The following is a 12,385-nucleotide window of genomic DNA, read 5'->3' on the forward strand; positions in this document are numbered from 1 at the left end:
ATTTCAGATACAGCAGAGACATAATCAACCGCTTCAACTTCTTGTGTTCCAATATACAAACGCACACTATCAAACATTTTCCAGAAGAAATCATTTACAAGTGTAGCGTTTGTGTTATTCCCAGCTTTAGTGAATTTAAATTTACACAACAAGAAACTTTCGGAGAGATTCAAATAGGTTTGTTGATTATTTATTTCAAAACTTTTTGTACCATTCGTATTCCAGTCTGTTCCAGTTATTGCATTTACCTTGAAGTAATCTTCTTTTTTAGTGGAGTTTGAGATAATAATAGTATCATCCAAATCATAGATACTATCAATTGCTTCCATACTTGTATTTATTTAGGAAAAAAGATGTTAAAACTTTTGAAACCCTGATCCAAGTATTTGAATTATTTTCTGTCGTTCTTGGGCGCCAACTGAGTTTTGCCTTTCTTAATTTCTTTTATTGCTTGTAATTTATGAGATTCCTTCTGAGCATCTTTTATACTCTTTACAGCACCTGCTACATTTCCCACAGCAGAAGCAGTTGAACCAATTAGATCTTTATGTTTAAGAATAGTTGAACCAATACCCATGAGAGTATCAATTATCCCATCTCCTCTAAATTGATGTCCAACACCCCTTTGTCTCTTAGGTTTATAGTATCCTCTACCAAGATACATACCTTCACCCTTGTAGTATGGGGAAAGGAACATCCCATCCCCTGTAATTATTTTATATTTTCCCAACTCGTGTTTCCTCACAATAACCATCGTATTTATTTATTGGAAAACTTCACGTAGGTGAATTCTGATGGATATAACTTCTCCATCAAAAGAAATCACACGATTATCTTGGTCGGTTATCCTAAAATTTACTCTGTGTATGGTTTTTCCTGACACAGGTAGATAAACCAAATTTTTGGGTTCCATATTGAATTTATAACCAATTGGGGTTGAGTATGCACTGAATGAAAATATTGTATTTGTTTTTTTCCATCATTATAAGCACCATCAATCAAATCACAGTGAATTAACACCGAATTTATTCCTGAGGATATTTGAATGACATTATCACTGTAAAACGTCCCATTAGTTTCAATCTTTTTTGAGGAGAAACCCAATAACTCTCTAAATGAATTATCAATTGTGAAATCAACCTTGTAGTTATTTTTAACTTTAATCGTTGATTTTGAAGTATGTTTTTGAATGTTTATAACAATATTTTTTGGTTCATCACCCTGTTCTTTCATAAGACGAGCAATTTCGGAAGATATTTGAGAAATCTCATATGCTCCGGGTGAGACTGTTATCGTTTTGTATCCACTTCCGGGATTATAACTAAACTTGTCATTTTTATCAGTTATATTAAATAAGGTATTATAAGTTTCCATGGACAATAAAGATGCCTCATATTCTTTTGTTGTGTCAAGTTGTAGTGGGTATGGGAATGAAGATGTGTGGTCGCTTGTTGTGAAATTGAAACTAAGGATTGTGCTTCTCATCTTATTTAATATGAGATAAAATGTCTTTATATTGATATTTATTAATTATTTTCATGTTCATCAACTGGTCTAAAATGGCTGATGCTTCATTAAAACAATTGTTATTTCCAGCCTTCTGACTGCCTAACAACAATAACAGTCTATTAACTAATTGCGATGGGTCATTTGGAAGAAAACTAACACCTGAACCAAGGATACTTAAAGCCTGAATAATGTGTTTCTCCTTCTCATTCTTCCTACTTTTACCAGAAAGAATAACCTTATAATTTAGAGTGTTCAGCAAATCAATATATACTCTATCATCATTATTTTCCATATCCAATGGTTTATCAATATACTTTGATTCATCCTTCACAGTTGAACCTTGTCTTCCATCTTTTGTGAGAAGAAACATTAATCTCGGAGTTAGTTTAACAGGGGGTTGAGCAGAACTTAAGAACCTTAATTCATCATTAAATATCAATACCTTTTCTTGAACAAGATGAAATATTGCTGGTTGTTCTGTTGGAATGAGTCCTGCTTTGGTTTTTGAATCCGCTGAATATTCATTGTTTTGAACAGCATTCACAATATAATCAGGGGTTGATTAATCTCTTCCAGTTGTTGAAATAAACCTTCATCATGTTCTAATTCTCCAATATGCTCTAATTCTTCCTCCGTCATTTGACTGAAATCTTTTAACATTTGGAGCTTTCTGGGAGTATATTCTACTGTGGGAACTGTGGAAACATCTTTCATTTTTTCTTGGGAAGTTTTTAAAAGTGGTTTAAAAAATTTCTCTTGTTTTCTTTCAAATGCTTCTTCGCCCGTTAGTTTCTGTCTGCGTTTCTTCTTTATGTCTTCCTGTTGTTTTACAACTTTTGAAACCAACTCTTGATGTTCCTTAAATCTTCTTGCTCTTTCTTTTACATCCATTTATTTATTGTAAAATATCATTTAATGAATTGTAAAGATCAACAGGGAAATTTTCCTTTTCTTCATCATTCAAGTAGATGTGTTCAAATAAATCCTTTTCTTTAAATATTTCATCAAATTCTTTATTAACATTAATGCGAGTTGTAATTTCTTCTTCACTAATACTTGCATCTCTGCTTTTCATACGTTTGCGTTGAGTTTCTTCATCAACATCAAAACCGAATGATAAAATCTTCACTCCACTCAGATGTTTAATAATTTGTCTCGTTCCTTCTGGATTAGTTTCTAATATCCCAACACCACCAGATTTTAGTTTCCTTAACTCACTCTTACAATGTGAATATTTTGTTGTACCAAGAGAAACCTCCTCAAACATTTGACCTTCATTCCTCAATCGCATATGTTCCTCCACTGAAATATAGTGATAATCTTCACCTTTTACTTCTCCAGGTCTTATTGCTCTAGTTGTTGTTGATACAATGCGTATCACGGGGTGTTTTTTAAGTAAATTTACAATATTCTCATTTGTACTACACAAGAACCTTGATTTATGAAAGTTTTTTCCAGAAGCAGATTTACCCACAAGATTTATAATAATAGTTGTCATTTATATATGTAATTGTTTATAAAACAAAAAATATATCCCTTAATATCTCATCTTGTTTCACAACAATATATTTATATTTTTCAGTCGTGTGCTTCATATAATCCTCAAATTTCTTTTTACTACATAATGTAGAACAATTATCTCTCCAAAAATTATTGATATCTATTGAATTTAACTTGAATAAAATAAAAGTATTAGCATTGTTTCTGATGGAACGACGAGGAAGTTGAAAGTACGATTGACTAAGATAAATACAATTACAAGAAGAATGTCTCCCTCTTGTGTAGTAGCTGTCCATTACCGTTTGGTTTCTCTCATTAACACAATCATCAAAGATAACGAGGTTCTTTTTTGATTTATCCAAATCTTGGGGAGACGGTATATCATCCGTATTATCACTAAGAATACAAGTTATAGGATTTGATTTCTTTTTACATCTCTGTGTATCACAAAATAGTTGAATTATATCTTCAATGTTATAATCATTTAGGTTTTTTTGACGTTTAAATAAACCGATTATATCTTCTTTTTGAAGACCAGCATTAAAACCTTGTGAGAGTAGTTGATACTCTGGTTGAAAACTCGACTTTGTGAAAATTATTAAATTGTCATAATCTAAAAAGTTGGGAGTGAGGAGCATTTTTAAAAGTAAGCAGGTTTTTCCACATCCACTTGAACCAACTATGAGACATCTTAATGAATTTGGGAGATTTTTATGGTTGTTAAATTTTATCTTATTTTCCCAAATAGGTAAAAAATCATTCATTTATATATTTGAAAAACAGGTTATTTAATTTATTATTGGCTTTTTAGAAACTCTATATTTTATCCTAAGTTCAGGTTTAATTTCAAGATAATCCATTATTTTATTTATACAATATCTTGTGTTGATATTTCCCTGAAAATTACATCCATGAATAATATACAACAACAATCCTTTGAACATTTCTCTTATACGTTCAGTTTCTTCCCTTGTAAGGAAAGGTGTGTTATCATCCTCATACTTTACATTCATTTCTCTAATCAATCTTGTAAAGTAATTCATTTTTGGTGTAAATCTAAAAGAATTATTTTCCTTTTTATATTTTTTATTATCATTAATTAGAAGATAATCACAGAATATACATTGTTTATAGGCTTTTGACTCTGTGTTTAATCCCCGTCTTTCACACGCAGCTCAATTCTCAAATTTGTCATATGGAGAATCAGGAAAGTCTAGCATATTTATAAAGTAAAACTTTACTTAAACTGAAATTCATCTATACTTTCAGTTGTATATTACCATCGATATCGATATACTTTTTTTATTATCAGATTCAACGACAACATTTTTTATATTAAAGGTAATTTTAAAATTATCGTTAACTACTATTGAACGAAATGTCATTTCACCTGATATATTAACATCCTTTATTTCATCAGGATTTACATCTTTAGGGTTGTTGAAAAAAATACAAATTTCTCCTTGCATATTACAGATGGTCTTATCTTTTCTTTCTAAAGCTTCATCCATAAGGTTTTTGTTCTTTGATACTTTTTCTTGTTTCATTGCTTTTTCTAGTTTTGAATATATTACTAGAAGGAGAGGAGAAACTTTTGTTAGAGATACTTTAATTGATGTTCTACCAGGTATACTAAAGGCCCTTCCACTGAAGGAAATTGAAGAACTCATATTATTTACCATAATAGTTTTTATCCAATAGTTGTTATATTTATCTTTGTTCAATTTTACATCCTTGACATATTTCTCAGTATCTTTAACAGATGAAGAGATTGATTGAAACTTGTCTTTTGTGTCTTGAAACATTGTATTTATTAAGTGAAAAAGTTGGAGGATAAAATGGTTTTAAGCACAGATTCACCTTGTAAAACAAACGAAATTTTCATCAAGAAAATTTTAGTTTAAGCAAAGTTTTATTCTATAAATATGGTGAATACAACGTACTGCGATGTTTGTAATCACGAATATAAACATTATAGAAAACACCTCCGAACCAACAAACACACATTTAATCTGTTTCATAAAATATCTCCTCTTGAGTTGGAAAGAAAACATTGTGATATCTGTTCAAAGGATGTTTTGAAGAGTAGTTATAATAAACATCTTCAATCACAAAAACACAAGAAAAATGAGTTTAAAGTAAAGGGAGACTATTATATTGAAAACACTGATGGGGCATTTAAAGGGCATATAAAAATAAGGATTTTTCAATTTGGAGAACCCGGTCCATCATCAATAGCTGAATCAATTGAAATAGTGAAACCCGATGTTGAAAAATTTATTAAAAAGACATTAAAAGAAATGAAAACTTTAAAGTTTTATATGGGAGTGAAAATGAATATGAAAAGACAAGATGAAGAACAAACTCCTTATATGAGAACAGATCTTCATTTTATAACATCATTTCAAGATTTTTTGAATAGTGGGGTTTATGAAGAACTATCAAGACAAGAGGAGGATGTTGATAATACAGTGGTAGGAAGTGGATTCAATATTAAAAAAATCATCTTTTTAGATATACACATTCTAAAATCAAACCCTCTTAAAGCTTCTTCTTATATTGAATTACCAAAAGAAATAAAACTAAAGAAGGCAGTTGTTAATATTAAGAACAATGATAATAAATGTTTTCTCTGGTCTGTTCTTGCTCACTTACATCCACCAAAATGTAATTCAGAAAGAGTAAAACAATATATGAAATATGAGAATACCTTGGACATTAAAGATTTTAAATTCCCAATGCCACTAACAGATATTCCTAAATTTGAGAAAAAGAATAATCTTTCTATTAATGTATATGGATTAACGGATACAAACAAAGTTCAAATATTAAAAATTTCAAACAACTATAAAAATGAAGAAACACACATTGATCTTTTATATTTTAGTGTTGGAAAGAATTCACATTACACATACATCAATAATTTATCAAGATTAATCTCTTCTCAGGTATTCAGAACAGCAAACAAAATATATCCTTGTAAGCGATGTCTTAATTCATTTCATACAAAAGAACGATTAGAACAACATTCAAAATATTGTAGTAATCATAAATCAGCTGTAATTACAATGCCTAAACCTGGTGAAAAGATTTCTTTTGAAGATTATAATAAATCTATCATGCACCCATTTGTGATATACGCTGATTTTGAGTGTATCCTTAAAAAGATAAATACTGCTTCTCCTAATCCAAAAGAACCATATACAAATAAATATCAAAAACATATTCCTTGTGGTTTCTGTTATTATATCAAATCATCTGTTGGAGAAAAGTATAACAAACTTGAACATTATCGTGGAAAAAATGCTTCACAAGAGTTTGTAAAACGATTAGAAAAGGATTGTATAAGACTCACTAAATTAATGAAAGAAACAAATGAACCGATGAAATTAACCAAAGAAGAAAAATTAGAATTTAGAATGAACAATATCTGTCATATTTGTGAGGGGGAAATTAAGGAGTCTAAAGTTAGAGACCTTTGTCATCTTACTGGTAAATATAGAGGTCCCGCTCATTCCTGTTGTAATCTTAATTATAAATTACCTTCTTTTATTCCAGTCTTTCTTCACAACAGCGCCAACTATGATACACATCTATTTATAAATGAACTTTCAAAAACACCAGGGAATATTTCTGCCATAACAAACACAAGTCAAAAGTATATTTCATTTTCAAAAATGATATTCACAAAACCTTTAACTCGTATTAGGTTTCTAGATTCTTACAAGTTTATGGGAACACCACTAGCCTACCTCGCATCAAATCTAAGCTCCACGGACTCTTTTCCAAATCTTAATTCATTCTTTCCAAAAGAGGAAATTCTCACTAAAGAGGAAATTCAGATTAAAGAGAGAATTCAAAGTAAAGAGGAAATTCTAACTGAAGATGAAATTCTAATTATAAAGAAAATTCGAACTAAAGAGGAAATTCTGATTAAAGATGAAATTCTGATTAAAGAAGGAATTCTTACGAGAGAGGAAATTCAAACAAGGAATGAAATTCAAAGTAAAGAGAAAATTCTTACAAGTAAGGGAATTTATCCTTATGATTATATGGATTCATTTATGAGATTTAAAGAAACACAACTTCCATCAAAAGAAAGTTTCTATAATAACCTTTATGAAGAAGAGATAAGTGATAAGGAATATAAACACGCACAAGAAATATGGAAATTATTTAAGATAAAGAACCTTGGAGAATATCACGATTTATATCTAAAAACAGATGTTTTATTGTTAGCTGATGTGTTTGAGGCTTTTAGAACACTCTGTCATAATAAAAATTGTTATGGATTAGACCCTGCCCACTATTTCACAGCTCCTGGTTTAGCTTGGAGTGCAATGTTGAAAATGACAAAACAAGATATAGATTTAATCAGTGATGTGGATATGCTTTTGATGATTGAGAAGTCCAAGAGAGGTGGAATATCACAAGTATGTTCAAAAAGATATGCTAAAGCAAATAATAAATATCTTCCAAATTATGATAGTGAAAAAGATAGTAATTATTTGATGTATTTTGATGCTAATAATTTGTATGGATGGGCAATGTCTCAATCTCTACCTTATGGTAAATTAGAGTGGGTGGAAGAAAAGGATTATGAAAAGGCTTTGATGAATATTGTTATTTCTTCTCAAGAGGAATTGAATGACGAAGAAGAAGGTTATTATTTTGAAGTTGATTTGAGGTACCCGAGTGTTCTTCATAATAAGCATAAAGACCTTCCTTTTGCATGTGAGAAAGAAACCCCAAAGAAAGAATGGTTCAGTGATTATCATAAAAGTTTTAATATTAAAGGCAAATCAACAGAAAAGTTATTAACAACATTCTATGATAAAGAGGGATATGTTTTACATCAGAGAAGCTTAAAACAGTTTTTGAGAGAAGGATTGAGAGTAGCTAAAATTCATAGAGTTTTAAAATTTAAACAAAGTCCTTGGGTGAAAAAGTATATTCAATTCAATACAGATATGAGAGCAAATACAAAAGTAAAATTTGAAGGGGACTTTTATAAATTAATGAATAATGCTGTATTTGGAAAGACTATGGAAAATGTTAGAAACAGGCAAAACATTAGATTCGCAACATCTTGGAAAGAAGCTTCGAGATTGATAAATAAACCAAGTTTTGAGAGAGAAGAGGTTTTTTCAGAGAACTTTTCTGCAATTCATATGAAAAAGGAAAGTATTGTAATGGATAAACCAATTTATATTGGAACAGCAGTTCTTGATTTATCAAAGATATTGATGTATGATTATTTGTATAATGACTTAAAGAAAGAGTATGGTGAAAATGTTTCATTGTTGTATATGGACACTGATAGTTTTATCCTAGATATAAAAACTGATGATGTTTATGAAGATATGAAGAAAAATATTGGAGTATATGATACAAGTAATTTCAGCAAGAAGAGTGAGTTATTTTCCAAAAAGAATGAAAAGGTTATTGGTAAGTTTAAGGATGAGTTGGGTGGAAAAGTAATGAGTGAGTTTATTGGATTGAGAGCAAAGGCATATGCTTATAAGTATGGTGATCAGATTGATAAGAGGTTAAAGGGAATAAAGAAATATGTAATAAAGAAATCAATAACTTTTAGAAATTATTATAATTGTTTGATGAATAAGAAAGAAGAATACAGGAAAATGAATACAATAAGAAGTTATAAACATAACATATATAGTGAAGAAGTAAATAAAAAGGCATTAGGAGCCTTTGATGATAAGAGATTTATTTTAGATAATGGAATAGATTGTGTTCCATATGGATATTGTATGATAGAGTGTATAAAATAGATTGCGTTTTAACGATGGGAAGAAGGGTTATGGTTTTTTAAGGGCTACCGCCGCATTTTTTCACAATATATAAATGGTTAAACCAAGTATTAATCAAACTAAAGAGTGGAGAAAATCTCAGTCTTGGTATATAAATGGAAAACATAATGAATGTGAAAAATATCAAATAAGTCTTATTGAAAAAATAACTAAAACAAAGGTAAATAAAACAAATAAGCGAATCAATTTAAAAAGTAGTAAGTTAGAGGATGTAAAGAAAAAAATGAATATCCTTGAATGGACTGAAAACTTTGATGGTTATCAATTGAACAATGAAAAAACAATTTACTATAATCTCAAAATGATATGTGGCTCAGGAGGTGGTCAGATGAGATCATTAAGAGAAGTTTATCATTTCGTAATGGCACAAAAGGGGTATCTTAAAAAATATAAAGATTCAAATGTTTTGTTTGTCAATATTTTAGATGGGGATTATTGTGCAAAGAAAATTAAACTATTGAAGGAATTTGAGAATGAACAAATCTTTATAGGTTCAATGAGTGAGCTGATCAACCTCCAGGTTAAAGGGGAGACAAATAAATATACCTTGGGATAGCCTGGTTATATATATATATATACAAAGCCTGGTGTTGGCTTAGTGGTTAGGGTGGCGGCTTGGGATCCCAGTGTCCCGAGTTCGAATCCCGCTCAGCTGCTGAATTAACACCAGGGGGTTGACTCAGCCTGTCATCCTTCCGAGGTCGGCGAAATGAGTACCAGTATACTGGTCCCGGTGTATGCCCCGGTTAGAATAGGTGTACCATATCCCTGTGTTGTAAGAGGCGTCCAGGAAGGGCATCCGACCATAAAACATTGCCTCACAAAAAGCCAAACCCCTGCACAGCAGGGAAAAACGGATAAAAAGGGGGTTTATTTTTAGGGGAAAAAAAAGGGAATCGCTGAAAATCCCCCATTCATTTACATGGGGAAAAGTGAGCTAGAACCAGTATATTCACCCTACTCCCCCCCCCCCCCCCGAGTCTGATTTGCATTTAGGAACAGAACAATTATGGTTAACAACCTAGAAATCGTCACCCTTTCATCTAAATGCTGAAAATGATGTTAAGACTATTTTAATTGCAGATTTTGCATTCGCAACGGCAGGTTATAAATGTTCGGCAAGCAGAACAGAGTCACTGAAAATGCACACAGCGCAAGCACAAGCAAAAGGCCTCGTTTAGCATCCATACGTCATTTTGAAAGTCCTGGATTGCAGATGAAAAAAAAAAAAGTAAAATACATGGAAAAGTACATTTTTTAAACAGAAAAATCCATGACAAGAAACTCGGAGGCTATATCAAGTAGAATAATAATAATAACAATAATAAAAACATTCATAAACCCACCTCCATCGAGCGAAAGTTTTGACCGCCACTCAACAGGCAGGAACTCAACACGCCTCTGTTGTTTCCCTTTGTGGTGCTTTTCCTCCATCCTGTGCACTGCTTCACGCAAACTGATAGACAAATTTTTTTTATTATTATTGCAAACACCCTCATCCTTATCCCCAAACTTAACTGCTGTACTCCCCCACCCCCACAGCCACCACCACACCCATCTTGTAAATGCTTTTCATTAAAGAGAAACAAAAGTCAAATAAAAAAAGACAATTACAATATCTTATTATTTAATAATATTTGCACAATTACAATACAAAAAAAGACAATTACAATATCTTATACATTTCAAATTTTTTTTTATTATTATTTCACTTTAGATCCTTTTTTTTTTAGAAAAATAGGCACAATTGCCCGTTGCTTTGCTGACAGTATTTGAACAATAAAACGTACAGTATATACAGCAGCACACTTTAGTAATACGGATGAGTGATACATCGGATGTTTTTTCAGGTTGCAAAATGTTTCAACTTTATTCCCATTTTTCATAATTTCAGTATTGTGATTGTAAACAGACAAAAAAACGTTTTGTCATTTTTAGCTCGCCTGTTCGAAGAACAGAGAGCTATTACGATACCCCCGGCATGAGCGTGAGCGTCAAAATGTTAAAGTTTTTGGTGCAAGTTATTTCCTATCTAATGTTTTTATCGACCACACTATTTTTTTTACTGATTACAATATACAAATACACATACAGTATTGCTTTAAAATTATTTGGATCAGTCTTCACTGCAATGCTTTATTAAAAATATTATTAGACTAGTCTTTTAAAAATGATAAATGTATAAACAGGCGAGCATTGGGTGGCTTTGACACCAACTCTCTGGTATTATTCCTCGTGTGATTTTGGTGAAATGCACCACCCAGGTACACTCCATGTGGTCTCTGCTTTCTTCTTTGGAAAGTTGCAAATGAAACAAATGGAAATGAAGGAATTTTTTTTTCCAAGTATATCAATTATAAGCTTTGCAACTATTTCAAGCAAGTAAATCAATGACTACCTTTCCAACGCTGCCATTTTTAGCTCGCCTGTTCGAAGAACAGAGAGCTATAGCGATACCCCCGGCGTGAACGTGAGCGTCAAAATGTTAAAGTTTTTGGTGCAAGTTATTTCCTTTCTGGTGTTTTTATCGACCACACTATTTTTTACTGATTACAATATACAAATACATATATTGCTTTAAAATTATTTGGATCAGAATTCACTGCAATGCTTTATAAAAAATATTATTAGACTAGTCTTTTAAAAACGATAAATGTATAAACAGGTGAGCATTGGGTGGTTTTGACACAAACTCTCTGGTTATTATTGCAAGACAGCAGGGCCCTTTAAAATGAAGCATGATTGAGTACTCAGCTCCTTTTATATATAGATAAGAAATGAAAATGCAACACTGAACAGCAAATGCAACTCCAGTAAATATCCCAGTAGTCTATGCATTAAAGAAGCCAGATTTCTCCCTATGTCCATCTGTCCCTCTGTCCGTCACATTCTTTTCGCTGGGACTTCATAATGGCGTTATGTCTTGCGCTAGGTGAGGCCTCTACGGACGTGCATGTCGTCCCATTGTACAGCACTCAACCCACCCAATCACTTCATTTATGGAAGTTGAACACCATAACTCATATATCTGACGATCTTGTGTCTGTAGATGTGCTGAATGCCAGATGCTGAATTCAGTAAGATAGCGGTGTAGTAAGATGGCATTCATGTTATGTACAGTGCTAGGCTAGGCCTTTACAGTGGTATGTTATTTATGACTCAATGGGAATTGAATTTTGCAACCAAAAAAATAAAATAATAAATTTAACGTCTGATCCCTGGGAAGATAAACATATTTGTAAAATTGTTTTTTGGTGAATGAGTGTGCATATTATGAAAATTAACACACAGTTGTAAACAGTTAATGAAATGTTTCTGGGATAAAAGAAATTGCAAGTATTGACTGTAAATAAACTGTATTACTGTAATGTAACATGCACAGGTATGCTCAAGTACCATCAGCGAAGTGATGGGTTCAATGTTAGTTTTAGTGAAAGCAGCCATGTCTCGCCTTTGTGAGTCCCTGATTCACCATGTGAAAATCATGTGACATTTCACAAAAATCACACACGTAATGGCAAGATATGGAAGCTTCCAAGAACAAT

General features: G+C 31.6%; 1 protein-coding gene across 6 annotated transcripts in view; it reads right to left on the minus strand.

The window, feature by feature from the left end:
• Positions 1–12,385, minus strand: part of DDHD1 (DDHD domain containing 1) — a 71,213-nt gene that overhangs the window by 37,954 nt on the left and 20,874 nt on the right. For all 6 annotated transcript variants that reach the window (XM_085852154.1, XM_085852158.1, XM_085852155.1 and 3 more), the window contains one exon: positions 10,187–10,296. In XM_085852154.1, the coding sequence (XP_085708280.1) occupies positions 10,187–10,296 (110 nt within the window). The remainder of the gene's footprint in view (positions 1–10,186; positions 10,297–12,385) is intronic.

This window comes from Eptatretus burgeri, chromosome 13 (assembly GCF_056783735.1).
Source record: "Eptatretus burgeri isolate ZD-2024b chromosome 13, Ebu_testis_v1, whole genome shotgun sequence".
Classification (NCBI taxonomy): Eukaryota; Metazoa; Chordata; class Myxini; order Myxiniformes; family Myxinidae; genus Eptatretus; species Eptatretus burgeri.